General features: G+C 47.5%; 1 protein-coding gene and 1 pseudogene across 1 annotated transcript; both read right to left on the bottom strand.

Moving 5' to 3' along the window:
- Positions 1-6,219: 6,219 nt before the first annotated feature.
- On the bottom strand, positions 6,220-7,407 carry LOC126545144 (ubiquitin-conjugating enzyme E2 Z pseudogene; annotated as a pseudogene).
- A 6,986-nt stretch (positions 7,408-14,393) lies between these two features.
- LOC129387705 (ubiquitin-conjugating enzyme E2 Z-like) lies at positions 14,394-22,836 on the bottom strand. The gene is made up of 2 exons (XM_055077130.2): positions 22,778-22,836; positions 14,394-15,402 (listed from the first exon to the last, which is right to left on the bottom strand). Exons 1-2 carry the CDS (start codon positions 22,834-22,836, stop codon positions 14,562-14,564), a joined length of 900 nt encoding a protein of 299 aa, XP_054933105.2. The 3' UTR covers positions 14,394-14,561.
- Between the last annotated feature and the right edge of the window lie 1,337 nt (positions 22,837-24,173).

Below are 24,173 nucleotides of genomic sequence, written 5' to 3'. Positions count from 1 at the left end.
CGAAATACTTGAAGGAGCGGTGGATCAGTTTCTCAGCGAAGTGCCACTGTCACGTCTTCCACTTCTGTGGTATAAGCAAGGTGGAGCGCCAGCACACAGCAGCAGCCGAGCCCGAAACTGGCTGGATACGACTTTTCATGCGCAATTTAATGGAATGCACGGCCTTTCAAATTGGCCGGCCAGGTCACCTGAGCTCTCTCCACTCGATCTATTTCTTTGGGGCTATGTAAATCATCGCGCTTAAATGATCGAGAAGAACGTCAGGTTAGTTCAAGGCAAGGATAACGGATGTCTCCCACAGAATTCCGGTGTCGGTTATCAAGAATGCCACTAAAGATGTGATAAAGCGGACTCAGTACTGCGCAGCTGCAGAAAGACACCTATGCGAAGACGTCCTCCAGGTAGCAGCTAGTGTTCCACGGCGCTAACGAATTCACGGATAATAAGGGCCACAGAAATCTGATGGTTTTATTTTTCTGTTGTTTTTTGTGCAGACGCTCTGATTGCCGGCTCGGCTCATTTAGAAGTGGCACTTTCTTTAAACGCATGGGTTTTGCCTTTTCTCAACGCGTGCCTCGCTTCCCTCTCTGTTTATTTCGATTTTATTTTTGCCACGAGCTTGGTTTTGCTGCAGGTATATATTTTCAGGAAAATTGAATTATCACTTTAATTTGGCTTTGGTCCGAAGCAAGTTTCTGGCAAGAAATACAGCAGCGCGCGCACTCTTTCGATGCGGTGCGAGCAGAGCTTGGATTTCTACAAGCCTATTCCATTGCTTTCAGTGTTTCGTGCGTGGTCAGAGCGGCGCTTCAGCGGCGTTATCGAGGGCCTTTTGTTATCAATGTTATTAGTCGGCCTTTGACAGACGGATAATAACTGTGACGTAGAAATGAGAGGAAGGAACGGCTGCGAAGCCGCGATACCTGCTGTTGGGGCTCCTTCCGTATCATTATCAAAGTGATGCACTGTCCCTTTCTTCGGGTTTGAGAGAGATAAAGCAGTTGCTTTCAATCTGCTTATGTGAGGGCGTTGATTTATGATGCGAGTGGGAGTGCAGTCACTTGGTATTTTTAATATATCGTGGTGTTTCTTTACTAGTGGGAAAAAATTAGCACGCAATTAGTACGTCACTGAAAATACCGCCGTTAGATGTCTTTTGGCTGTGCCTTCAAATGCATGATTGGCAATTCGATAATTATAACAGTACTGCTCGAGTTATATAAATCATTAGAATTACGTAATTAAATCTCAGTACCGAAAAAATGACTCGCGGCTACTCCGCTGTAGCGGAAGCCATATGCACTAGGTTTTCTTCGATTAGCGCAATTGCTCTTTAATAAAGACTTGGTTCATGATAATTGGGACAACCTGTACAATTCACTCAATAACCGAAATGAGCACAAGTCAGATTCACTCGAAATCAGAATCAACAGAAGTCATGCGCAGCAGGGCTTATACTCGGGCTCACAGTAAAACAAAAAGAGAGAGAGAGAGAGCAGGGGGAGGGGGGAGGGAGGCTGCAGTTTCTCCTGAAATACAAAGCAGCATTAGTGATAGCGAAGTATACGACGATTCAACGAAGGAATATCACACCACCGAGAGACGCAATGTACGCTTGCGGTGCGAATAGACTCAGGCTGCTAAATTGAACTGTCTGATGAGATCTTGTATCTGATGAGATCCTGTATATAAAGCAGTCACTTAAGTGAACAATTCTCCGAGTTGCATATATATGTGTGTGTGTGTGCGTGTGTGTGTGTGTGTGTGTGTGTGTGTGTGTGTGTGTGTGTGTGTGTGTGTGTGTGTGTGTGTGTGTGTGTGTGTGTGTGTGTGTGTGTGTGTGTGTGTGTGTGTGTGTGTGTGTGTGTGTGTCGCGAGCAGGGGACTGCGGAGGGAGACAAACATGGTCGCCCGAACACTGCTTTTATTCTTCGTCTACCCCTTTCTTCACTATTTCACCGTACCGTCCTATTTTGCGGTTCGTCACACGCTTCCCCCTCCCGCCGAGAGAGCCATAGGTACAAGGGCGGATGATACCGTCATAATGTCCTCACAGACGAACGATGTCACTCTGGCAGTCCGGTGACGTCCACCAGAGCTCAAGTGGCCGACGCTGGCTGTTGCACACCGGACGACATGCCCCCATGAAGGAAGGCTTGGTCGGAAAAATGAAAATTTTGCACCTTTGGCCCCTATCACCTCAACAAGGCAGGTTAGCGGATTCCCACCTCTCTTGGATGTCCGGTCTCTCAGCTGTTCTTTTCTAGTAAGCATATACCTCTATCTCTGTCTCTCCAGCAAGCACTTTTTTACTGCCTTCATAGGCGGTGAGACTTGCGACTGAATTTTTTTTTCTTCTCTTAGGGTAGTCTTCTCCGATATAGACAAAAGCCTTTGGCCGTTAAACGCATATTTTTTCATCTGTCCAATGTATACGTGAATTGTATCTACTTATTTCGACGATTGTAAGAAAATAACAATATCTTTAGGGCTAAATAATATGCAGGTCTATATTAAATTACGTTGCAGATTTGGCCACCTTTTCAAAGAACGTGACCGTTCGCTTGCGTCGGCTACAATTAGTCCTTTGAGTGCGAATGGCTAACGAGTAAAAGGCGTCGGGAAGAGGTCCACCAGATGGCGGCCGGAAAATTGAAACGGTGCTTCTATATGACTCGACAGCGATGACCATTGATGCGAGAGAATCACCTACGGACGATTTTTCAGTTTCTTGCTGGTCCTATCGGAAGCTCTTTTCCCTAGAACAAACAACAATGAAACGCTGCGCTTCAGACAGCTAGCACCAAGACACGAGCATCGCGGTATTGAGCACCCGCAGTATTGTGCGCAAGGTCTTGGCGCATGGCAACACAGCCCTTCTAACCAGCGCGCAGAACTGTTATTCCAGATAAACAACACGTGAAAGATTGCACAGGGTGCATTGGAAGTGCCAGGCCGCGGCTCGTTTTACTTACTGTATTTTTGCAATGTTAACAAATGTAGGGGGAAATGTAATGTTAATTTAATCCATTACTTTTTTTTACGAATAGTTATGTTACTTTCGTGGGGCAGTAATTGGTAACTGCCATCAATGACATTATTGAAATAAGTAGACGTATTTTTAATCGGTCACCTTTTTATGTAACGTATAAGAGTCTGCTAGAGGGATTAGGCATGCACGCGCGTACACACACACACGCCTACACAGGATGCAGACGAAGGACGCAGGAATCATGGTGGAGATAGATAGTTGGGCATATCTAAACAAGTTGCGCGAAAGTAGAACCTGGACACCAGACAAGACAGGGACTGGTTTATTCCAAAAATCGTCTTTCATTACGCAGCCGTGAAATAATCCGAATACATGATTCACAAGGGCAGCGTCATTCGTGACGCTGCCCTTGACGTACGTGGTTTTGACGTACGTGGTGACGTTCGTGGTTTTGGCAAATGAAATATTGCTGCGGAATTTACCTGTTAATATAGGAATACGGTCAGGCGAACACATAGAAGCAGTCGTCCAAGTTGTGCACTCTTTGCAACTTTGTCTCGGTTGTCCTAAGCGCAAAAGGCAAGCGGACGTATATCCCATGGAAGTATCTATCACAAGGACAAGCGCGGATCGAGGTTTCTTATTTTTTTTTCAAGAGATGGGGGGTCCGCGCATGCAAGGACAGTGCAGGCTTGGCAGACACCGACAAAAGTACGTGTACAACGTGTGTGACTGTGACAAAATAAGAAATCGAAGAAAGAGAACGCCAATGAAACGCAAGAAGTTGCCTATTGCCGCAAGCGTCTTAAGGAACTGATGCGTGCGAAAGCCCACTAGAAAACGAAAGAAACTTGAAGCACGCAAGCCTAGGGAAGAGCCGTAGAGAGTGTTCACAGTTACACTAGAGGATCTGGTTAAAGACTTACCTTCAGAGCAAAACGGACCAATTCACTCGTCCATCATGCAGCAAGGCCGTGAAGTCCCCCTTCCGCATAGGTACACGACAGCCTGGCTTACTGTTTGTTTGCTGCGCGGACTCATAACCCGTAATGCTACAGAAGACGAATGTTCTCCAACTGCCTATAATGCCAGTCCTCTGATACATCAATTAAGCGACCTTCCGTGTGACTACGGCTCAAAGGGGCCGTGAACCACATTTTTTTAGGAATACATTAACGAAATAATTTTTCAGAAATGACAATTACGAGCGTAGATTCTTGGAGCGCGGTATTTGGCTTTCCCATCTGCTATTCGCCCTCAACGTCCTCGTCTCCGAAAGAGCGGAGAAGCGGCAGTGGCGCTATAAAGTATGCGATAGCCCGCGCACGGCATTACCACGGGGGCTGCGGTATTTACGCCACGCAGGAGACGGAGCTGCGCTTAAATGTAAGTGTGCAGCAGGACTGGAGTGCGCGCTCGAGTGCGCCAGCGTGGCCGTGCCATGTGGTGCGGAACGGCTTGATCCCTAAGGATAATGGGCATATATCCAGATTGCGTATTTTGTACCTCTCAATACGAAGCTCTATACAAGGCACGTCCAACCAGGAGCGGTCGACAGTGAGCGCGTACTGGCGCGGCGTACTTTGTAGACGATAACGGCCAATCACAGTCAGGCGCGGCAGGCGTAGCGTATACGTGTGATCTGGGCTTACGTTTCGCGTAGGTCAAGGCTAGTTGAGTGCTCCTGACCAATCTTCTTGATTGGTGTCAGCTATTGGCCAATAGGTGGTGCCTAAAACACGACATCTATGACGTGTTTACAGTTCCGAAAATCACGTTCACCTCATTCAACCACCAAAAGCATAGCCTTTAGTATGAGCATTTCAAATACGAGGGCACCACCTTGTTAGACGTGGATTTGGACACCACTGATAGCACCTGCTGTATCTGCTATATGAAGAAATGTGGAAGCCGCCGACAGGGTCTAAAAATTTGAGATGAAGGCTTCTGTTCAAAAAGAGCGTTTGAGAAAAAGGTGACTGCGCTGCACTTGTGAACGCCACAAGTCGCGCGCGAGTGCAAACTTTGCCTGAAATGCTCACAGCAGTGCATGCTAGGCAAGGTATCTTTTTTAGAGCGCAGCTCTTTGGCGTCCGTTCCTGGGTTTCGCGTCGTCGTCGGCGTTGTCGTCGGCCTCGTAACCAGCTCCGCCCCCCTTTCATCCCCCCAGCGCTAGCAGCGACCGACTGATACCGCTGGATGCCGCTGACGCCGCTAGAGAGTCAAGATAACGTGACTGCATAGAACACCGTCGCCGCCATGCAGAAAGAGGAGGAAAGGGTCCCCCCCCCCTGTTCTTGTGTGGCGGATAAGGTGCTCTTCAGTTGCCGACGCGCCGGTTATTTCACGTAGGCCCCGGCACGTCGACGAATACGTGACCACCTTCCCACGGCTAGACCTGGTTCTTAGCGCTGCGGAAGCGAGGGTATCATATTGTTTGTGTCGGCATCGGCGGCGTTGTCCCTGAAACCAACTCCGCAGCTGGGGTTGACTCACTATCGGCGTCAGCGGCATCAGTCAGTCGCTGCTATCTCTTCCCTCCTCCCTTTATCGTGTTGTCCGCTTGCTGCGCGCGCTTCTGCCCCCATCGTTTGCCGCTGGGTGTACACGCCGCCCCCCTCCCCCCTCTTCCTGCGAGTCTCCGGTTGTCAAAGCGCCGGCTCGAACTTAATTCCTTTCTTCGCTCCTCCTCCAATGCAACCCCTGTGCGGTGGCAATCAGAGAGCCAGATCGGTGGGACGTCGTGCACTTCCTGCAACTCGCATTAACCGTCCATCGATCCACACCGATGTTAGTAGTGGGGGACTTTAATGTTGACATAAAGACAAACAGCAATTTCCTAACACTTATGCGGGAGAACATCCCGTTCCTCTCGCTCGTAACGCGTCCCGCGGCTGTGACAACCTCGCGAGGCACTTGTATAGATCTCGTCTTTGAGAATCAAGCATTGGTGTACCAAGTCGAACATATATCAGTCTATTTCTCCGACCACAAAGCTTCCTTCATGACTGTCAAGAACTGTTAGTGGAGTCTTTGTTAAAGGAATACGTGTGAAAAATAAACAAAAAAATTCTGTGATAGCGCATACATGTGTTGCTCGATTTCTTTGCCTCAATCTATCGAAAAGGTGAAACAGCTTATTTGCTGCGCTCAAATTTCGCATTAGGAAGTAACGTAATCGTCGGTAATTTTTCTACATACATACAGCTCGAGGAATGGTGCAGGACTTCAATAAAAAGAAGGAAACCACCAACTATCCTTCTTTATTGGCAAGTGCGCGTGCGCATGGCCTTTTATTCTCTCGATGTTCAATGTCTGCTTCAAAATTTCGTCCAAGATAGTTCCGAATATTCTTCCCGATAACGCCACCAAGACCAAGACGGAAATTAAATTTCACGACCTCAATGGCACATCAGCCATTCTGTCTTGCCGCCCTGCTCAAGATGTAGCGGAGGTTGCAGCGACAGTGTTGGCAGCGATGGCGTGCATTTTATGCTCCACACGTTCCTTGAGTAACTGCAGTCTCAACAGGAGCTTGTCGTACTCAAACCTGCCGCATTCCGCAAACAGGCCCCTCATCGTCGAACCGGTAAGGTGAAGCTGCGCTTTGACGATCTCTTCGTACTTGTCGTACGCCTCAGCGAAAGACTTCAAGATCACCTCCCTGAAGACCGTGGGGCATTCGGCGCTGTCCTGGAGAGCAGCTTCGACTTGTCCACAAACGGCGACTCTGATGGTTTCGTGCTGAATGAAGTTGTTGTAGCACCCTATGACGGACGACTGTGTGTTCTGGAACTTGGGCTCATTGCAGTACGGTTTTTCGTTCAACAGCGACTGGATCGACATGAGCACACTCTCGATGCCCTGCGCCGGGCTCCATGGTGGGCCCTGCCAGGTGCCGAGGATGCTGAGACACACCTTACCGTGGGCGTAGAGGTTCGGGTTGAAGCGAACTCGGCCAGCGTCCGTGGTCATAATGCGAACGCGCGGCGGGCTTATGGGGTACTGCGGCGGGAACTTCATGAAGAACTGAAAAAAGCCTCCTTCGTATGGCGTGCCCGATGGACCCACGATAAGCGCATGTACTCTGGTGATGTCAGCTTCCTCGGGCGAGATGTACAGACCCGGGGGCGGCTGGGATGCGAAGTCCGCGATGTCCTTCTTGAGCCGGAGCAGGCACGAAGGCGTCGGCTGCTCGTGCACATAGCCTAGCGGGTCCCACGAGTTGAGCGGCATTGTCTGACCTTGCGTCTGTCGGAGCACCTCGTGTACTTTTCAGGGGAGATGGAAGGACAGAGGACCTGTTCACTTGTGGGAAGCTAGGAACATCACCCCGGCGCAGACGTTACGGCGCGAGCCCCGCCGCCAACAGCTGACCTTCGTCTTCGATGCGCGCGTTCGCGAGTGCAGATGGCGCTGGACTAAATATGTACTCTGAGCAACAGACAGTTTCAGGAGATTTCGGTTTTCCTAATATATAACGTACGTCCTTCTGCAGTGATATTTTAGCAATGCACAAAAATAGTTTTTTTTTAAATTAGAAAACAGTCAGCGTGAATTTTTGTCCTGCCTATAATACATAACAGGCAAGGGAAATTTTAGGCCATTCAAAAGTGCCAGGTCACTCGAGACACGCAATGACATCATTACCACGTGCCATTGCTGTGGGTTGCCTAAAATGGTTATAGGAAAACATTATGACGATGATGATGATGAAGGTGCGCATTATTACATGGAATCTACCCGCAATGGAGGGAGAACCTAGATTGGGTGATTGTACGCTCTCTTATAACGGCTTCAGAAAAATGAACTTGAAAAAGTAACACTGCTAAAAGAAGGGTATTGGGCAAATGAGAAACAAGACCAGATGAATAGCTGGTACGTTTAAATAAAAAACAAGCAAGACTCATTTCACAGCCTAGAATGGAGGGAATTAAGGGAAATTATGACATGGAATGGTAAGAAAAGTCGGACTTAACGTGGTATATGCGTTTTATGGCTTGAATGAAATCACCCACTGCATCACTTACAGCCCTGTTAATAAAACGCAACGTCTTCTGTGTATTTATTGCACTCTTAAAAAATGCAAACATAGTTTATCGAGCGGCTAGATTAAAGAAACAAATACGCAGTAGTGTAAAAAGAATTTAGGGTGCGTCTTAAAGATCGAAAGTATTCTTCAGTATATAGAAACAGAAAAGGTTGTTCACATAAAGGTGCCTTGCGGTATGCACTCGTGTACACTGCTTGTTTGCATCTCTTGTTTTGCCTCGCACTGCCGGAATTTATTACTACGAATATTCGGGGAAATTTCTTTCGCACGCGAAATGTGAAAGTTGTGGGATCTTTCCCCACCTTCGGCAAGTGGTTTTCTCATACACTTTCATTTCCATTAATTTATCGTTTCTTTATTCCACTCATTAAGCACAAGTCATTTCCCCTATGTTTTCCTTTGTGTCAATGTTTGTTGGCTTCTTATATGACTAATAACAATCGGGCCCCTCGGTTAACCTCCTTTCTTCTCTTCCAGCAGCTATCCTATTTACGCCAAATAGCATTCTTCCAGTACTGTAGCACTCCACAAAACGAAGGGGCAGTCGGTAGTGAGCTACCGAGCGACATGTGATGTATGCAAAAATACAAACGAAATGAAAACAAGAAAAAGGGGTCATAAACGGAATACGAACTTTCATGATTGAAATTTATTGGAAGACTTCATATAAAATTCATATGCACGTTCGAAATGTTTCTAAACAGGAGCGCTAAAAGCAAGCAGCCCTTTGAGCGTCGCTTCCGCAGCTCTGGAAATCCGTTGGGGCACGGTTGCTGCTTATTGGGTTTTCGCGTTGCGCTGCTAAGCGCGACTTCACGGGATCGGATACCGGTCGCATTGGCCGCATTTCGAAAGGGGTCAAAACGCAAGAACGCCTCTGTGTCATGCATTGACCGCAGTCTAAAGAAACCCAAGGGATCGAAATTCATCCGCAGTCTCCTCCTACGGAGTGCCTCGTCATCAGATTGTGGTCCTGACACGTAAAGCCCAGAATGTTTTTAATTCGAAAGCTGTACACCGCTAGTTCCGTTTCCTTCACACAGGACGATGACTTTTCTCATAAACTGAACTCGTCCTTATACTAAATGTCGAATGGAGCACCCAGTCACGGCATAAAGCTTCACTCGAGGAAAACCCTCCGATTCAGCTCCGGCCCGATGTGGCAGCACATTTCTATATATAGCAACCATACATGGTAGTACACTGGTGGTACTACTAGCCGGTCACCTTAGAGGCTGTGGCGTCGCGTTTCAGCATATGACACTAAGCATTCAGCCTATAAACGCCAAGTCAATTTTTTTTAATCCGGACTCCTTAGCGCAGGCAGTAGCTCAATGCACTTCCTCGCGTTCGCGCACTTGGGAAAGGAGTGTCACCGCCTCAGCAACTCGAAATACGTGCCAAACATTGGATTTACCGAGCTATAGGATGGACGAAAAGAAGCTATACATAAAGCTAAGCATAGGTGAACACAAAGTCAAACAATGATATTTCACACGTGCACGTGACCCGCACTGCGCCTTCGGGCATCGCGAAGACAATTGCTGACAATTGCGCATCGTTATGGGCTATAGTAACTGCCACCCCAGTTTGCCACTTCGTGGCTAGAAGTGGAAGGAGAAGAGGCCGACGAACAATAAGCCGTGGTTTGACGCTGCTTACCAGAAGTATTACTTTTCCCGTATGCTACCATTTTTGTATGCAACTGGCAATTTAAAATTTATTTCCTTTTAGTCCGTTACGCTTACCCACCTGATTGATGGACAATCACCCAATATGGGTATGCGCCACCATTGATCTGGAGAACATCACCAACAACAACAGCCGGCTGGCTAGGTTTCCGGGGCAACGCCATCTCCCACACTAGTGCCAGATGATGGGCCACCGGCGGCGTTCCGGGACGGACTCTGGCCGTGGTTGAGGCCCTAGCGTCTGTTTCGCAGCAGGCAGCTATTCCTACACGGGACTGCAGGATGATAATCGCAGTTCGAGCGGCACCTCTGGCTGGCGACAAGGAGCGCTCCTGTTCCACGTGTGCCTCCTCCATCGCCATCAACGGGCCAGGAGCGCGACTCGCCGGCGCCACCTCCAACGCGCTGCTGTGGCTCCGGGCGCTGCCCTTGACAGAAGAGCACCACTAGCACGTAAGACGTCACCAACGCGACGGCGCCGACATCGCCTCCAGAGGCAGACGAGTCCCTCGGTGGTGCAGCGCAAGCTCCCAAAGAATCGACTTAGTTAGGGTGGAGCTCCTGGTGAGCAGTTTTCAGTGTTCCTGTGAGGTCGAGTTCCTGGTCCGCACGAGCTAGTTGTCGGTGGCAGCGACGTGGCGACGTTAAGGTATTATTAGACAGTTTTAGTTACACGTACGTAGAGGCTTTGCGTACGTAGAGCTTCTACGTGTCAGCAGTGCGCATGCGTACAACGTAGCGGGCGCGCGCGTGTCTCACGGACGTACGTGAGATTCAATTCTTTGCGTGCGTTTCTTGCGCACGTAGACAGCTTCGCGCGGGAGTGCCGCGAGATCACGAACAAGCGATAGCGGGCCGCGCGCGCGCAGTCGGCTTGCATCGAAACGCGGCGACAGGATTGAATTGGCTACCGCCGTGTTCACATTTCCCGATAGGTATAGCTACGGGGTCCCTCTTGGCGTGCGTAGCGTACGTGTAGCTAAAAGCGTTTCAGATGGCGTGCACGTAAGGCACGTAGGCTTTTCACGTTTGCGTACGTGAAGCCTCTACGTACGTGTAACTAAAACTGTCTATTATCATCCCCGTACTTGCCAGCGCCGTAGCCTGACCGAATCACTCCAAGCATCTGCATTTTGTGAGAATCAATGCACACTGGGAGAAGGCAGGTGGGTAGAAGAGGTCCTGGCTCGGCGACTATCGTCTACAGAGAAACTCTCCCCCTCCCTGCGCGTATGAGATGGCTGGCCGGTGTCCTTGATGTGACACAGCAGTGAGTAGGTGGGTGCACTTCCCGCTACGCGTTCCTGCACTCTTCGGAAGTAGGTCGGGGAGGAAAACTAGGTGTGCATCCGGGAAGCCAGCCAAGTGTACGGTCTTCAAAACTTGTGCGATGATATATGCCATACAAGATGCCTCTCTACTCACTAAGCATCAGTCTAATAGCAGCAACATTTATACCAACTCCACAAAAAGCCGTCTGCTACATACAACGCCGGCTACTGGATACACACCTACATGCCATTCTCATAGAATCCTGTAACCACAACCTGAACATTACAATCACCCTGCCCTGGGTACGTGGTCACGCTGAGATCGAGGGAAGTAAGTTGGTTCATCAACGTGCCCGCAAAATGAACCTCCTGGTGCCTTTCATTACCTGTACAAATCCAACTACATTGCAAGATACCGCCACGTACAAAGAGCTAATAGCTGAACATTACCAGAACATCAAGGAAAACCGTTTTATTTTATCCCAACCTCACCCTTCACTCAACACAAAACAAGCACACGTCCGTCGCAAAGTTCAAACGCTCTCCTTACCCCGTTAATGTGCTGCAACTTCCGATGGCTTAGCACAGCTCACAGCCACAACTGTCCGGAGATAAGCGCCCAGATACAGAACACATTCTGTACTCATTTAACACTGCCATTACACCTACTTACTTCCTTTACCCTACCCCTCCTTCCGGGCGTTCATGGCTTCACTTGGGCTCGCCGAATGAACAATGGGCCATAGCGGAGCAAGTACTCTTCTCTATTGGGCCTTAGCGCTGGCCTTAAAAGTTATTCTTTTTTGCTTCTTTCGCGCCCCTGCAAAACATTGGCAACTCGGACGCTGCCTGCTCCGCCACAACTACATTCGGCGCAGCAGTACGCAATGTTTTGCCCGCCGGCGTGGACACCGTTCCTCGCTCCAGGTCCCCGCAGGCCATGGCCATCGCGTTCACAAAAGGAGGGAGGGGAGGACGTTTTCCACGAAGCACGCTTAGAATCACTGACATTCCTCAGTGCTACGTCCTGCAGAGAATTAGTATTAAGTACTTGTTTTTTTTAATTGCCATTCAATTCTCCTCCCAGGGCGTCCTCACAAAGCAGCAACTTGCTTGCTTACTCGGCGCCTCCTTCAATATTCTTTCTGACGCGGTCATTCAATCCACGGAACCTTGCTAGTAGCCTTGCGAAATACTGCGCAGGCTCCTCTTGGCCATACGCAAGGCGATCGAGGAACTCCGCGGACTTGTCAAGGTGCATCGATTGGCACACCATTTCGTACGTCCGAGCATTCCCATGAGCCCAGAAGGATAATAAATTTGTAGTCCATGGGCCCTATAACGTAAAACTATTCCAATATGTTTCTATTCCAATCTCCTGACGTCAAATTTGCGTAACCACCAACACAAGCACCCGGCGGTCACCCGCAAGGTTATCTGAACAAACCAATCAAACGCTCTCCTCGTTCATAGGAGGTCACTTTTGTTTGCTTGAAAAACGAATAACATTGCCTACCCTGCGCGGCTTGTCGTATCTGATAGGCTGACAAGAGGCGAGGAGAACGCTCAAGTGGAGAGGGATTCGATGGGGCCGAACCACTGCACTGAAAGTCGATAACCGGATGAAGAGGGTGGTGCCGGCGTCTACGATTGGTCGGCTTTCCCTTACTTAGCTTGCGGTGGCTGGTCGAAAATCGCGGCGGCATGCAACGGAAGCTCAAGAATGACGCTAAAACGGACCCTCAGCAAAGATGAGTTGGCAGAATGAGGGGGTAAAGGTGCCGAAAGTGCTCGAAAACGTTACACGGCCACGCAAGAAGTTTTATTATACGCAAATATACTCATGCTCTCCGGCAGGTGCGAGTAGCCAGCGTCTGAGCGATCGGCGGCAGCCATCTTTTATTCCTTTCGGAATGGGGCAGCCTGCGGCTATTCCGAAGAAAATTCAGTTTTGTTCGGCATATTAATGCATCTTTAGCGCGTACACGTCATTTTGACGCGGTGAGTTCTTGCGGTTTTGTGACGTCGCGTGACAGGCAGGAAGTGGGTGCAGCCCGAAAACTTTTTACCAATAGCCGAGGGCTAGTCGTGATAAGGGGTCGAATCAGAAATAACTGTTTTTCTTTTTTCTGTCATATCATGCATAATCAGTGTGTACACATCATATCAGATGGGGAGGTATCGCGGTTTTCGTGACGTCGCGTGACAGACAGGTGAAGTGGGGGTGGTTGAAAAATGTTTTTGACCAATCGTGGAGGGCTGATAGCAGAATTGGAATAGAAAAGTTTGGAATAGTTTTACGTTATAGCGCCCCATATTGAAGAAATTTCAACAAAATTTTCCGGTCGGAGCATTTAGGAGAAGTGAGATGGTTTTTAGGCAACGACGCTACTTAAATCTAGAAGACGTATTAGGTGCAAAACGCTGCTAATCATTCCCAAGGTTTGTTTTGCTAAAGAGCCATTCGGACTGTAGGTACTATGTGTAATATTCCAATGAAGTGACAAATTCAACAGAAGAAACATGAAATACAGAAGCGTTGGCGATATAATGATGATCATATACCATGTCTAAGGTTCATCATTATTATGTGAACCCGCTGTAATTGTTTATTTTAGCCGTGCATTTCGGGTCACCCGTAAAAATAAATATTGCCCCGTTGTTATGGGTGCTATCATTAACCAATTTGCTGCATTATTATTGAGTGTCATAGACAACTTTCACTAGTTTGCAGTCTTTGATACCGACTTTAATCTAAATCCTTCGCAGTGCTTACGTGTCCTTCTAAATATAATAGAAAGTAGCGAAACGTGATAGCCGAATGGCACATACCCACGATTGGGGCACACGCGATTCATTGCAATAAATTTTCGTATAATGTAAGACGCCGAATAACATAGATTTCGGTTGACTGTTTCATTTAAAACTTGATGCGAGTAATTTCTATCTATGACAACAGAATTTTTTTTCTACAACGACCACTTTTTTTTTGTCTAATTATCCGTTTTAATCTGTTAATGCCCCTCCCCACTTTGAACAGCCGGCTTCTGGGCCAGTCCGCATAGTGATTGAATAAGCGCCATTTACTAGAGCTATCAAGCAAATAGAATAAAATAAAATTAAGAGAATCACTGGCATGGAGTTATGTACAATTATCGTGCAGCATTAGCTTAATATCAGAATGAATAACGAGCGAATGAGCCGGCTTCTTGGCACATCCCCATAGTGATTGAATAAGTGCCATATACTAGAGTTATCAAGCAAGCGAGAAAACCAACCAAATAAGATGACATAGAATCATTGGCATGAAGCTGTGTACAATTACTGTGCTGCATTAGCCTAATATGAGAGTGAATAACGAGGAAACGAAAAATAAAGCTTATACATAAGGAAAGCACCAGCGACTCTCTTTATTGGCAGGCAAGCATGCGCCCCCATGTAATTTTTTTCTTCGCGCTGTCAGTCTGCTGGTTTAAAATTTTATCCGCAAGAATTTCGAATATATGTTCGCGATAAGGCCACTAACACGAAGCAATGTCAGAAGTTCTGTTCTGCTACTCTGGGCAAGATCCAGCAATTAGTGCAGCGGTATTGTTGATAGCGATGGCATCCCTTTTCTGTTTCAGCTGCTCCTTCAGGCCCTGCAGTCGTGACAGCAGCTGCACGTACTGGAACACTGAGCCTTCTCTTACCGTGCCCAGCATCTTCGAACCCGTGAGGTGAAGCCGGGCCTTGACGATGTCTTCGTACTTTCCGTACGCTTCAGCGAAAGATTTCAAGATCTGCTCCCTTAAGGTAGCGGGGCACTCGGCGCTGTCCTGGAGAGCAGCTTCTACTTGTCCACACACGGCGACTCTGATGGTTTCGTGCTGGATGCAGTTGTTGTAGCACTGGACGACGTCCGACGGCGCGTTCCGCAACCCGGGCGCGTTGTAGTACGGTTTTTCGTTCATCAGCGACTGGATCGAGACGAGCACGCTCTCGATGCCCTGCGCCGGGCTCCACGGTGGTCCTTGCCAGGTGCCGAGGATGCTGAGGAACACCTTACCGTTGGCGTAAAGGTTCGCGTTGAAGCGCGCTCGTCCAGCCTCCGTGGTCACAATGCGTACGCGCGGCGGGCTCATCGGGTACTGCGGCGGGAACTTCATAAAGAACTGAAAAAAACCTCCTTCGTATGGAGTGCCCGACGGACCCACAACAAGCGCATGAACTTTGGTGATGTCCGCTTCCTCGGGCGAGATGTAAAGACCCGGGGGCGGCCGGGATGTAAAGTCCGCGATGTCCTTTTTGAGCCGGAGTAGGCACGAAAACGTCGGCTCCTCGTGCAATAGCCTAGCGGGTCCCACGAGTTGAGCGGCATCGTCTGACCTTGAGTTTGTCAGAGCACCTCGTGTTCTTTACGAGGGAGATGGAAGGGCAGAGGACCTATTCACTTATGGGAAGCTAAGAACATTACCCCAGTGCAGCCGTTTGTCTTGTCTTGTCTTGTGTCCCAGACAATGGCGCATACCCACTATGGGGGATTGGCCAAGAAGCAGGCGGTTTTTCGTATGCTTAGTAGTAAAGCCAAACTAGATTTAAATTGTGGAGCGTGAGACTAGAACTGTAATTTAGACGTATGATAAAAATATTGTGAAGAATTTTGATAAAATAAGTTAACGTAAATAAATGAAAGAATAGAAAATATTGATAATTTTAGAAAGTCAGCAAGGTACTCTTTTTGTATCTCTAATAAAATTGTAAATTGCAAGAAAAGCATCCCTGTAGCTTGATCCCAGTGAGGTCGCACCAAAAGAAAGAATGGTTGGTGAGGTTAGCGATAGCCCAAGTTTGGTGAATTAGTGTACTAATAATTTTCTTTGTCTTATAAAGCGGCGGCAGGAGAGAAAATAATGTTCGATAGTTTCAGGTGCACTGCAAGAAGAACATAGAGGGGACATAGCGAGACCAGACCTGTGTAAGTAAAAATTTAGAGGAGGTATACGGCATCTCAGTTTTGTAAAAGAAATTTCCAATTGTCTTGAAGGACACCAATTATTATTACATGGGAAGCCAATATGGTGGAAATCAGAAGACGGTGTTAGTATGGATGTTGCAGAGTTTTGGGATATAGCGAATTTCTGTACCTAGCCGCAGTGACATAAGCTGATGTCGGCAAAACAGATATGATAGGGCCGTTGAGGGATGTTCCCGCCGAGTACGCTGCCGCCAACAGCTGGTCTTCGTCTTCGATGCGCGCGTTCGCGAGAGCAGGTAGCGCTGGAACCAGTCCTGACGAAAAATGTTCTCTAAACAAGAGACAGTTACAGGAGATTTCGACTTTCCTAATTTATACCATACGTCCGCTTTCACTGATTTTTCAGGAGTGCACTAAAGATACATTTTAATTACGAAACATTAATCGTGATCTTTTTTGCCTGCCTATAAAACAGGAAAAGTAAAAGAAATTGTGTGCCCCGTGAAAAGTACTAGGTGACTCGAAACTCGCCACAACATCGTTTCAGCGTATCAGGCTGTGTGTTACTTTAACTGAATATAGACAATCTTTATTATGATGGTTATGCACTTAAAACTTGGCATGTGCCCACAATGTAGAATGAGCCTGCAATCGGGTGATTGTATGCACTGCTTTAATAATTTCAGAAAAGTGAACTTGACCAGGCGAAATTGCGAATAGAAGAGTATTGTGTAGATGAGAAGGTAATCCAGATAAATCGTTGGTTCATTTAATTCAAGAAAGAAAACTCATAGCAAAATCAAGAATCGGAAATAATTTAGAAAGGTTATAACAGGGAATGCTAAGTAGGAATTAAGATCGCATGCGTTTTACGTTTCGTCGCTTGAATGAACTCACCCACTGCGTCAGCCATTGCCGTTTGTGTCATATGTCCATCTATCGCGCTCGTAAAACAGCCATACAAACATGATCCCGCGGTTATATTAAATAAAACTAGGATAAATAAAACTAGGGTGCGTTTAAAATAGCCGAAGCATTCTTTACTATAGACGTTACCACTAAAGCGCACTTGGACTCCGCCATACTTAAAGCCCCCCAATTTTTCAAAAGTAGCGCCATTCTTAGATCTTTCCGCCACCCCGCTCACCCTGGCGCGTCCTCCTCCACGCCTCCTGTCGCCCCAGCCTCCTCCGCTCCCCGATTGGCCAATCTGTGTCACGTGGAAGCAGGCGCCGCGCTTTTGTATATTTTTTTCTGTCCAGCGCGCGCCGACCTCCATTGTTGGGCCTGCGCGACGAAAGTACGGCAGGCGGACTGACGGTGTGCGTTAGCGTAATAGAATGTGTAGCGCCGAGAACTTAATTGCGATGCCATGCTGCTGCGCCTTCGGTTGCCGCAACAGACACAGCGAGGGCAAAAAGCTTTTTGCTTTGCCGTCCAGCGGGCGCAACGCAAAAAGAAATGTGGATTCGCAGTAGCGGCGGGCTGACTTCGAGGAAGTGGCAAAGAACGCACGGCTTAGTGAAGTAAGGACCACGGCTACTCACAACCTCTTATTTTAAGCCTAGTTCACGCCTTCCGCTTCGAAAAAGTGTGTGTCATGCTCTGCGTGGTTTTTGGCGCGTTGTTTGACTTTTTTTTCTAATGTGCTCTCTTTGTTTCATGTAGTTTCGTCTTGCGGTGAAATGCACGCATCTGCAGCTGGCCTGTGACCTAAAAGCGACTTTATTCAGGGTGTGTCTTGAGCTCCACCAGAAGTTAGCACATTCTCAACGCTTTTGCAAGGCTCAATATGACTTACGATGCAGTCTTTTAGCTTCGAATGTACGCCCGCATGTATTGATTTGGTTTGTGGTGATTAACATGTTTAACGTTCCGAAGCGACTAAAGCTAGGATGCAGGTCGTATTGGATGGCTCCCGATAACTTTATCTAGCTAGCCTGGAGATGTTTAACGTGCACTTTGATCGTAGAGTCGTACGTGGGCCGGTAAATTCCTCGTTGGCGTATCACAATACTCGCGCGGGCGCGCTAGCGCTGCTTTAGAAGTTGGCGCCTCGGCGCGATTGTATTTCTTGAATAAATTTTATTTACTAGCTGTAACACCTTGTCATTATTTCGTATTATTGACGGCGCCTCCAGGGCACCAAAGCGGCAACTGGAACACCAAAGCTAGAACCAGGGCTGGATGGGGCTCGCCGAAGCCTGTGCATGCCAAGGGGGTACAAGATCGCGGACAGCCAATTTTGTATGCGAACACTCCCTGCGATGCCTGCATTATTGTAATGGCACGTGCTCTTCAGAGGCTTTCGTTAGCCATTACATGCGCCCTCCTGGAGCAGCACTTGTAAAAAAATACAATATATCGTCACGATTACCAAAGCACCCCTCAATGAAAAAAACGGCCCTGTTGCCAGGCATTGCTGACCGCACACAGCCGTTCCGGCTGTGTGCGGTCAGCAATCTCACGCGCCGGCCGAACAAAAGTATCCTGCAGGTACGTAAATGAACCTACGAAACCACGTACACATACTTTCACGCTGTCAACACCTGAAACTTTGGTGATTACGCGCGTGTTTGAGTACACCGCGTGCTTGCGTCGTGTTTCAGCAACACGAACTCTCAACGTCGCGCGCTTTGCGCCTTAAATGCGCCTTGAATAATGGTCCTTTTCTCTATTTCTTCCGCAATTCCAACACGAAATTCTAAAGGCCAGTTACCGACTGACGAAGAAAGATCTCGATTGAAAAAACTGCTCCGCAGGGCTCGAACGAACTTTTCTGCGGATTCTCGTTTCCTTTTTCTGCGGATTCCACGTTTCCTCCCGTAGCGTGTTAGCCGTCGTCTGCTACGGCAGGCCCACCACCGGCGGCGCCACCGCTGAGGCCGCGCCGAGCGGAGGAGGAGGGGAGTGAATGGCGCTACTTTGGGAGATTGAGGGGTTTTAGCCATACTTAAAATCCCTTGATAATTTGAAAGTAGCGACACTCTTTGAACTCTGCCGCCGCCGCGCGACCTCCTCGCCTCCTCCTCGCCCCTTGCGCGTTCCCCCGCGGCAACCAGTTTTGCCCCCGTTTTTCTGCACGACGATTGGTCTCTCTGCCGTTGCCTTTGGAAACGCGTGGATCTTGAATTTTGCTTGTGTTTTTCTTTTCCGTTCGCGCCATTTTCCTCCTGAGCACGGCTGGCTCGGCGCTTTAGCTCGGCGTAGCGAACGTTGTACGCTGCGTTTCCTGCTCTATGTGCTAGCGCTATGCCGCGCTGTTGCGCATATAGCTGCAGCAAGAAGCCTGAAGATGGTTATGCCATTTTTATGATACCGCAAGGAAAGCGTGACGGCTTGCGCAGGAAGCGGTGCCTGCATGACATTGGCCGAAAGAGCATTGTTCCGACAAAAAACAGCGTTGTTTGCGAGCTGAGGCTTCTTTCTTATAGCTCGTAGCAAAGCATCCCGTAATGCTGCATTTTTTTTCATTCTTCCGGCCTGCTCATCAGCGTTTTTGTTGCGGTTGTCCTCAGTATGCTTAATATTTTGGGGCGGCTCACCTCGCATCACCTCGCACGTCGCTAATTGCTGTTATTCAGTCAGAAGTGCAGCATTATAGATTCTGCTTTGCGCCCTGAAAAAAATTAGTGGCAGGTATACCCATGGTATTGCAGGTGATGAGCGTTAGCTAGTGAACATTGAGTTTTTTTTTTAAGTTTTAAGGCGAAAGCCTTTAGATCTATGTTTCAAGGTCGCGTTGTAAACTGGAAGTATCACGTGACCCAAGGAAGGCCAGAGGTGACCCAAGCATGTCCACCCCTGTATAAGAGAATTATTACCTAAGTTAATGAATCATTAGTGATTTACATAAAGTGGATTAGGGAGGATTAAGGTGGATTAGAGTGGATGAAGAAGGATTGACATGTATGCATAAAGATTAGGGTGGGTGGAGGAGGGCTAAGGCGGATTATGGCGGATTAAGGTGAATGAAAGGGCATTAAGGCCGATTAGGGTGGATTAGGGTGCACGAGCAAGGATTAGGCAGGATTAAGGTGGATAAAGGAAGATTAAGGTCGATTAATGTGGATTAAAGTGAATTAGAGTTCATAAAAGGGGATTAAGACCCATTAGGGTGGATTAGGGTAGACTAAGTTGGATTAGCGACCATGGAGCTGGATTAGGTATGATAGAGGTGGATTAGGTAGTGTTAAGGTAGATTGGGACTATTAAGCAGCATTAAGTTGGAATAAGGTGCATGAATAAGGATTAAGGTGGATTATGATGGAATCGGGTTGATAGAGGAGGATTAAGACAGTATAGGGTAGGTTAAGGTGCATTAGGGGCGATTAGGTTGATTAGGTTGTATTAAAGTGGATTGTGAGTACTAATCTGGATTAAAGTGGATAAAGGAACATTACGGTGGATTAGGGTGGACTAAGGTGAATTAGGCTTCATTGAGTATTAAGACCGATTATTCTACATAATCCTAATGCCCATTAATCCACCGAATTCACATTCATCGACCTTAGTCCTCCTTCATTCACTTTTATTCAGCATAATCCACGAAAGTCCGCCTTAATGCGCCCTAATCTACCTTTATCGACCTTAATCTACTCTAACCCTTAATGCACTTTAATTCTCCTTAATCAGCCCTATATAATGCTTCCTCATTCACTTTAATCCACCCTAATCTACTATAATCGTCCTTAGTTCACCTTAATCCACCCGAATCCACATTCATCTGCTTTAGTCCACCCTAATCCACCTTAATCCACCCCAATCCTACTTCATTCATTTTATTTCACCCTAGCCCACCATAATCCTACTTAATGCACCTTAATCCTTCTTAATCCACTCTTATCCTTCTTCGTGCACTTTAATCCACCCTAATCCACTATAACCGTCCTTAATGCACATTCATCCACCCTAATCCACCTTCATCGACCTTAATCCAACCTTGTCCTCCTTTATGCACCTTAATCCAACTTCATTCACCCTAATGCACCTTCATCGACTTTAATCCACCTTAATCATCCTTAATACACCCGAATTCATCTTAATCCAATCACTAATGAATCATCATTTGCTAATCATTAATCATCTCTAATACGCGGCTGCACATGCGTTGGTTCGCTTCCCGCCTTCCTTCGGTCCCGTGATATTTTCTGCAGCTCACAACGGGACCTTGAAACAGAGGTCTAAGGCTTTCGCTTAATAAGCCACACACAAAGGGATGTGTCACAAGCAATACTAGATCAGACGCACGAAGTAAAGCAACTGATCATGCGGCAGAAAAATGGTCTGGAGTATAGAACTCGCCTCAACACTCCCTTTACATCGATATAACCCGTTCATACGGCTTTAAGAAAAAACCACCCTCCTCATAAACGTTGCCTCCAGCATTATCGATGCTGTTATTAGCATTTCTCAAAATTTTCAACCCTACTGGGGCGCGCAACTGGCCCAAAATAACACGCCTCCATAGAATCCTGCGGCCCGTCCGCGGGACCCTAGGAGGAAAAGCGCGCCGTGCGCAGCCGGCGGGCGAGGAGAATCAAGGAGGAAAACGCCGTGAGGAGGAGAGTGTCGCTACTTTCAAATTATGAAGGGGTTTTAGCCATACTGCGCCGCTAGCGACACCTGATGGCGGCGCCATCTCGGGCTGTTTTACTCTCTGGACTTTGCATACAGCCGCGCGTAGTCGACGTATCGTGGGTCACCAGCCTCTTGTTTTTGCTCTGCGTAAACCTTGCGGAAACGTTAGTTTGTTTCATTTGTGCATCTCCGTGGCCTATATCAGCAACAGGAAGGCTGGCATCGCCAGTGCTTCATGTGTTTTTGTGTGGGTATACGAGCGGTGAACACTCCACGTACGCGCTCGCGTTACGAATGGGTCGGCATACCCACAGTCCGGGCCGCCGCGCGCTTATGCGCCTAAGAAACCCGTCGAATTGGAAGAAAAAGGACTTCGAAGAAAGAAAAATGACTTGGAGACTAAGCCCACTCACTATGTTCCCGGTCTGCTTCAGCGCTGCAATGTTCAGGGCAGCGTCATACCGACAATTTTTGAAGCTAGAGCACGATGGCGGGGCATTGCTCGCACGCTGTTGAGGTCTCCGAGCATATTCAACATTGCGCCAGGAAACAGCCAAATGCTGTTTCTTCAACGTTGTATAGCTGCGCCTGTGCTCTGGCGAATTGTTGCGCTGGCCCTGCTGAATGCTGAAACGCAATACCGCCGTAATTCAAGGCGCGCGCTCGCTGCTCTTGTATGAGAGCAGTTCGCTGTGCCGTTACAACGACGTGCTTGGTCTGTTTGCGAACGCGGTCAAAATTGGTGATGTGGTGAGGGTAATCAAACAAAGCTCGCTTTTCACTTGTAGCGATCTGCTCCCGCATGAGACCGAGTTCCGCCGTAAGTTTGTTCTCGGTTGCCATTATCGAAAATTATTGCTGCCGCGCGAATCAACAGTTCGGTTCAGGTTTGTTCAGCTTACAGCTTAAGGCAGGCAGGCGACTGCCTATAATCGTGATCGAGAGCTTGAATTGCGATGGACGGGTCGTGAATGAATGGATCCGGATCCAGCAATATCACCATTCAAAGTGTCCCTGCAACTGCATTAGTGTTGCAAGCATTATGAGATACGATTTATGACATACTTGTCGCATATGATTGCTGTCATTGCCTTCATCATTTCGCACCATTTGTCATGTGCATTTATTGAATGCAAATTGTTACCCATCTAAGAAAACCAGCAAATATATTTTATACTTAATTTTGATGTTCTGGCTTTACTTCTAGACGGCCGCAGTTATGACAATCCTGACCTGGTGAAGAGGTCGCCAGACGACATGCGGGAGTCACCTGCTGTGAGAGCACCCGACATAATTCTTTTAATTTCTTTAGGGCATACAATCTGCAAGCTGTAGAGAGTGACAGATCACTGGATTCATACAACCATGTCCACAGTGAATGGGTTGGAAAACTGTAGTCCATTGGATTAACCCAGAGGTCAGCTATGTGAAAGGGGAAGTGTCTCCATCGCAAGCTATCAGTGGCACACCCCGTACTGCATGGGCGTGTGCAAAAAAAAAAAGTGGAGAGATAATCGCGAGTGGCTGCACATGTATGGATGGCCGAGGTAAAGTGTGTAGCCAAGTTGGAGCCATATTCTGGAAAAGAGACATGGTAGTTTGTCAGGGGTTGACGACCAAGATATGCACAGGCCAAACAGCAGACTGGAACTCGGGTACAAAGTGAAATTTTCAGCCCGCTCTGCTTGAAGCTATAGACTTTCACCTGCAGCAAAGTAATGTGGACCATATGACCGAAATATGCTTGTTTTATTTAAAATACTCTCAGGGAACTGGCTGCAACTTCTTACTTTAAGCAATGTGCATGTCACACTGTCATTATTTTTCACATGAAGGCCATACAGCATCAATTCACTGAGAAAATATGTGTAAACATTTTCTACTTGCTGTGCTAATGAAGTGGTGTTTCAATATTACTGTTCAAATAAACAAGCTGTTCTTGTTTCTATCCAGGTCAACAGCCTAAATGAAACTAAGTCAGGATAAAACACAACAGAGGCATGATTGAACAAGGTTGCAACGGCGCGTTTTGAGGGTAGGACAGAGAAACAATGCACACAGGACAGACGCCGAAGTGTAGGATCACCTTCTGTCCTGTGCGCATGATTTCTGTGTCCTGCCCTCAAAACGCGCCGTTATGACCATGTTCCATCAAGCCAGAAACCAACTAGCCCATCTAAGTCTCTCAAACGAAAGAGGCATTTTAGGTGTTAAAGCTCATATATGTGTGAACTTAAAAATAGGCACATACAGACTATTGAATGTTTGGAAAAAATGCTGCCAAGGCCAAGTTTTGTGTTTAGTTGAGTAGGCAGAGTAATTACGTGAGGAAAAAGAACGGAATATTGCGTGAACTTATGGTCTCTAGTGATTACATGTGCACGTGGAATGCGTTATATTTGAGGATTTGCTATATTTCTATCAATTTAGTGGCAAGCGAAGTGGTACCAAAACACCACACAGGAGGGGTGTTGCATTTTGACGCAGTACAGAAGGTTGAAAATAAATTTCTTGGCATGTGTTTACTAAAACTGCAAACGGCACAGAAATATAACATGCAAGAGGTATAAAACAAGCCATGTAAACGCATTATAATGTACAGGTAACCTTGTTTCCTTGGTCACGAAGG

This window comes from Dermacentor andersoni, chromosome 3 (genome assembly GCF_023375885.2).
Source record: "Dermacentor andersoni chromosome 3, qqDerAnde1_hic_scaffold, whole genome shotgun sequence".
NCBI classification, from domain to species: domain Eukaryota; kingdom Metazoa; phylum Arthropoda; class Arachnida; order Ixodida; family Ixodidae; genus Dermacentor; species Dermacentor andersoni.
This window is presented reverse-complemented; position numbering and strand designations above follow the sequence as displayed.